Source organism: Culex pipiens, chromosome 2, assembly GCF_016801865.2.
Source record: "Culex pipiens pallens isolate TS chromosome 2, TS_CPP_V2, whole genome shotgun sequence".
NCBI lineage: Eukaryota > Metazoa > Arthropoda > Insecta > Diptera > Culicidae > Culex > Culex pipiens.
The window spans coordinates 141,279,691-141,285,577 of NC_068938.1; the positions used below are offsets into that span (position 1 = coordinate 141,279,691).

Consider the following 5,887-nt stretch of genomic DNA (forward strand, 5'->3'; position numbering starts at 1 on the left):
TAAAATAACAGAAAATTTTATGCAATCCCGGGCAGACGGTAATAACAAAATTAATAATATTTCAATAACAAATCCTGTTAAAATAACAAAAAGTGGTATTATTTTATCCTGAAGTTCAACTTCAAGAAGAAAAAATAACAACAGTTTCTGATAAAATAACAAAATTTGGTATTGAAGTGATATTATATTGAAAATGTTTAATAACACGCTAATAAGAGGAAATGTTATACATTTCAAAAACTCTCCTAATAACAAAATTTGTTATTCGTTCGGTATACTGACTTAGAAATAAAATTACCATAAATCGCACAAATGGAAAAGTTTCTAAGTGTCCATAACACAATCTGTTATTTTTTTTTCTTTTGTTAAATATGTTTAGATCTTTGGGTAATTTTGTCTAATTTCGTCGGGGTCATTATTTTGGCCATGAAATTGGGTCCTTAAGCTAAAATTATTCTAAAAAGTTGAAATTTTGGAAGTTGATTTTTTTTAATTATTTGATATACCCCCCCCCCCCCCCCCCTAAAGGAAGGACTTTGCTAAAATTGGCTAGAACTATGGGATAATTTTGACCAATTTTGTCGGGGTCATTATTTTGGCCATGAAATGGGGTCCTTAAGCTAAAATTATTCTAAAAAGTTGAAATTTTGAAAGTTGATTTTTTTAATTATTTGATATACCCCCTAAGGGATTTTATTAAAATTGGCTAGAACTATGGGATAATTTTGACCAATTTCGTCAGGGTCATGATTTTGGCCATGAAATGGGGTCCTTAAGCTAAAATTATTCTAAAAAGTTGAAATTTTGAAAGTAGATTTTTTAAATTATTTGATATACCCCCTAAGGGACTTTGTTAAAATTGGCTAGAACTATGGGATAATTTTGACCAATTTTGTCGGGATCATTATTTTGGTCATGAAATGGGGTCCTTAAGCTAAAATTATTCTGAAAAGTTGAAATTTTGAAATTTGATTTTTTTAATTATTTGATATACCTTCTAAAGGACTTTGTTTAAAATGGTTAGAACTATGGGATAATTTTGACCAATTTCGCCAGGGTCATTATTTTGGCCATGAAATGGGGTCCTTAAGCTAAAATTATTCTAAAAAGTTGAAATTTTGAAAGTTGATTTTTTTAATAATTTGATATACCCCCTAAGGGACTTTGCTAAAATTGGCTAGAACTATGGGATAATTTTGACCAATTTCGTCGGGGTCATTATTTTGGCCATGAAATGGGGTCCACAAGCTTAAATTATTCTAAAAAGTTGAAATTTTGAAATTTGATTTTTTTTAATTATTTGATATACCTTCTAAAGGACTTTGTTTAAAATGGTTAGAACTATGGGATAATTTTGACCAATTTCGCCAGGGTCATTATTTTGGCCATGAAATGGGGTCCTTAAGCTAAAATTATTCTAAAAAGTTGAAATTTTAAAAGTTGATTTTTTTAATAATTTGATATACCCCCTAAGGGACTTTGCTATAATTGGCTAGAACTATGGGATAATTTTGACCAATTTCGTCGGGGTCATTATTTTGGCCATGAAATGGGGTCCACAAGCTTAAATTATTCTAAAAAGTTGAAATTTTGAAAGTTGATTTTTTTAATTATTTGATATACCCCCTAAGGTATTTTACTAAAATTGGCTAGAACTATGAAATAATTTTGACCAATTTCATCGGGGTCATTTATTTCACCATGAAATGGGGTTTTCTATCTAAAATTAATCCGATAAATTAACTTTTGAGAGTTCTTTTTTTTATTTTGTTATATTCCCTAACGGAATTGATTTATTTATTGAGAATTTTTGAAGTGTGAATAACAAAAACTGTTATTATTTTCACAGAGCCAGGAAGTCGGAGCTGACGGTGAAGTTCGAGCTGGAGTGTGGACCTTGGAGACTGCATCGGATTCATCTAATAATCAACTTTTACTTGGAGTCGGAATCTGTGAAGTCGGGTATTTTTGGAGAGCTGAAGTCGTCGTTGACGTCATATCCTGCATCCAGAGTCGGAGTTGTCTTCAAAGTATGGATTCAAAGTCGCTTGGAGGTACCCGACTCTGCAGCCCTGACTAGTACAGAGGAGTTATGGCAACTGCAGGTTTATTTGCAAATTACAAATAAACCAAAACAATAACTTTTTTTGTTATGGAGACATACCAGTTCAATAACATTTTTTGTTATTATGCTGCTCCACCTCTCCGCACAAAATAACAAATCTTGTTATTCCTTCATGATTCCTTCTGTGTTATTGGTTTGTTATTGCAATAACAACATAATAACAGTTTAAGTTATTTTTCGAACAAATCTTTGTTATTGATTTTTGTTATTTTAACAACTAATCCGATCATCCCAATAACATATTTCGATCTTCTCACAATATCAAAAACTGACCTTCCCAAGTTATTTCCGTCTGCTCGGGATCTTCATGAAAAATCCATTTTGCATAACGGTTTAATAACAGTTTATGTTATCATAACAAAATTTGTTATTGGTCCGATATTGGTTGAAATTAAAAACAACTTTGGAATAACATTTTTTGTTATGGAAAAATACCTCCAACTGTTATTAGGATGATCGGATTGTTCTAAGAATAACTAAAAATGTTATCAGACTGTTATTACAATAACAACCCAATAACAAAAAAAAATCAAAACGACGAATAACAAATATTGTTATAAATAACATAAAATGTTATTGGCCTAGTATTTTCAAATATCAAAAAATGTTATTCCCAAGTTATTTCCGTCTGCTCGTGCTACGTCTTTTTTAAATTATTTATGGTCGATGTCCCAATTTTGTACATACTATGCAAAGCTGATCTTTTTGACCTTTTCGATTAAGCCCCAGCAAAAAGGATTAGCGTCGACCTATCGCGACGCTCGAGACGCCTTTCCCGGACAGACGGTAATAACAAAATTCATACCATTTCTGTTAAAATAACAGAGTAAGAGTTTAATAACAGTTTATGTTATCATAACAACATTTTTTATTGGTCTGATATTGGTTGGAAGCCAAATAACTTTGGAATAACATTTTTTGTTATGGAAGAATACCTCCAACTGTTATTGGGATGATCGGATTAGTTGTTAAAATAACAAAAAATAATAACAAAGATTTGTTCGAAGAATAACTAAAAATGTTATTAGTCTGTTATTACAATAACGGTCCAATTATGGTCCAATTGAGGTGTTTTTGGCTCGGTGAATCCGTCGCTATGTGACGTCACATCAACTTTCCACGGCCCTCACGCTGCTCACGGCTTGACAATTCTTCCGGAGGCCAGCAAAGTCGATTCTAGAGGGATGTGGCTAGATAACGAGGGGAAATACTCAAAAAATGCAATCTTCAGCACGACCGCCACTTTTTTCACTCATCGTGGGTAAAAAATAATAAAGATTTGTTCCTGATGTGGCTGGACCCGAAGAGAGCAACCGTGCCTGCCATCATCTTGATCTTGAGCGCCGCCAGAGATCAACAACCACATGCGAGCGCCAGCTCCGCGAGGCTTAACGCGCACACCACCATTTTGTTACATCGCCAGAGTCTAAAACTTGGTCGAGCGTTGAATCGGCGTGGCGGAAGTACCCGCACTCAGCCAACGACCATTCCGAACGGTCTGTCACGGTAAGTTTGCTTCTGGTGTGTTATTTCGGGCTTACTGAGTGAAGATCTTCAGAGTCAGGTTTGAAAAGGTAACTTTTAACTGGAATTTTTGATTGTTCAGGTGAGAACTCAGATAGGACCCTCACTCAGTGAGCCAAAACAAACGCGCCATTCGTGTCCGCCTTTTTAAAACCAAGTAAATCATTGTTAACAAAATGCGATTGGTGAGTGAAATCGATCATTTTTTATTTTGATTTTCCAGTATTTATATATATGCCGTGCGCGTCTACCCAATGGTCTGCTCGACGTCGGCCAAGTCTTCGCTCAAGCTGATCAACGCGGCCTCGTTCGGCGACAGTCTCGTGTTTGCCTGCATGAAGGTCGTCTGCCGGTATCCAAAGCTGGTGGAGCAAGCGAACGCGGTTCCGGGCCTGCGACGGCTGATCGACGAGCTGTGGTTCCTGCAGTTCAAGGAACCGAAAAAGACTGATGAGTTTCAGCGGAACAATCTGCTGCTGGAAGATGAGGCACTGCTGTGTGGCATGAAGAAAAAGAAGTTTAACGAAATCGTGTCCCAAAGTCAGCCGAAAGCGGTCACGGAGACCCAAAGTGAGAGCATTACGGAGGATCAGATTTACGAAGGAATGCTGACGGAGGCCGATGTCCGGAAGGGGAAGGGAGCGGGAGGGAGTGGGAGTAGCAATTGTAGCAGTAGCAGCGAAGACGAGGAGCTGGCCTCTATCACATATGTGGAACTTCAGGTTCAAAAACGAGGACAGGACAGGTGCTGCCTCTCGCGGTGGAGAGCTGCAACTTTTCTACCAGTTTTTATGGCAGTTTTGCACACCGATGGGTCGTCCATAGTGCGTGTAGTAAGAATATTTTGAATTTTATAAAATTATTAAGAGTAGCAAATTATGTATTTTTAGTTTTGGATAACAGCATGTTTTTCCATCCAGCACATAATGTTGACTCAACGGCACTTCGGCGTGCAATTTAACTTCATCATTTTTGACTTTTAAAGGGCCAAAGGAGACCGCCTTGGGCATCATCCATAAAGTCAAGCCAAACTTTTCATTAGGGTACAAAACCAAAAACCGCGATTCGAGAAAATCGCTGGCAAAAAGTGGACATCTTTTTTCAATTCCTATTTAAAAAGAAAGTGTGACTGCTGGTATTTTTACTGATGATACGATAAAATACATCATTATCTTTAACTCTGCTTTAATGCTTCCTAATTTATGTTGATTTTCGCAATAAAACTCATAATTTTAAAAAATCTCGATATTGGGCCCTTTTAACTTTCCAACTGTTGTTCATAATGGGCCCTTTCTAAATGCAATTTCGAAGAGAATTGAAAGGGCACTAAAGCGCTGTCACCTGATTGTTGTTATTAATGATGTTTATGGGCCTTTTTGTTTAGTTAGAAATAATGAGGAATTCAGCGGAAATTGTGATAATTGGTGAAGTTTTGTGATCGAAAGGTGTAGATAAGGTACGTGAAACATAAAAATTCTTCAAAAGTGTACTGAACAGCAGCCGCTTTTTCAGTCTAAATTGAGGTAAAATTACCTCATAAAAGAAGTAATATTCAACCTTCCAAAATTACAGCTTCCAAATTTACACAATTTTTTACTGTGTACTTACCAATGCTGTTAATCGTTGAAATCAACGGCGTTTATATCATCGATGTCGATGATCGTTGATTTAAACGTAATCGTAATCGTAGCCATCGTTGATTTAATCGTCAACGTCAACGGAGTCGTTGATTTAAACGGCGTTGATCAACGCGTTGATTATCGATAATCAACGAGTTGATCATCGGCGTTCTTTTATACACCCAAAGGAAAAATATAGCTCAAAATCTGCAACAGTGAATTTGCTGCAGAAAATGTCATATTTTATAACATTTTTTGCAGCAAGCCCCAAGATCATTTTTGCCCGCGTGTAAACATTTCAGCGATCTGCAGTTCTCACCAACACATATAACGCTGGCCTGTCCCCGAGCAACACTCCAAAGAGAAGCATATGTTGGTGCTCTTTCACTCAGTTTTCATCAAGCGTCCATGGCGCGGTGGTAGCGTGTCGGATCAATAACCAAGAAGTTAGTGGTTCAATCCTCGTTCTGTTAATGTTTTTTTTTGTGAAATGCAACCAAAAAGCCGTCGGTAATGTCGATAATTGTCGGTAACGGGCAAAAATGTCATACCCCTATATCGCAAAAAATGCATGAGGACAGTTTTCATGCAGATTCTGATATAATTTCATGCCGCCATG

General features: G+C 36.5%; 1 protein-coding gene across 1 annotated transcript; it reads left to right on the forward strand.

Moving 5' to 3' along the window:
- Positions 1 to 3,239: 3,239 nt before the first annotated feature.
- LOC128092866 (uncharacterized) lies at positions 3,240 to 5,296 on the forward strand. Its single transcript, XM_052707857.1, has 2 exons — positions 3,240 to 3,631; positions 3,873 to 5,296. The coding sequence occupies exons 1-2, from the start codon at positions 3,414 to 3,416 to the stop codon at positions 4,495 to 4,497; spliced, it is 843 nt and encodes a 280-aa protein (XP_052563817.1). The 5' UTR covers positions 3,240 to 3,413; the 3' UTR covers positions 4,498 to 5,296.
- Positions 5,297 to 5,887: the final 591 nt, after the last annotated feature.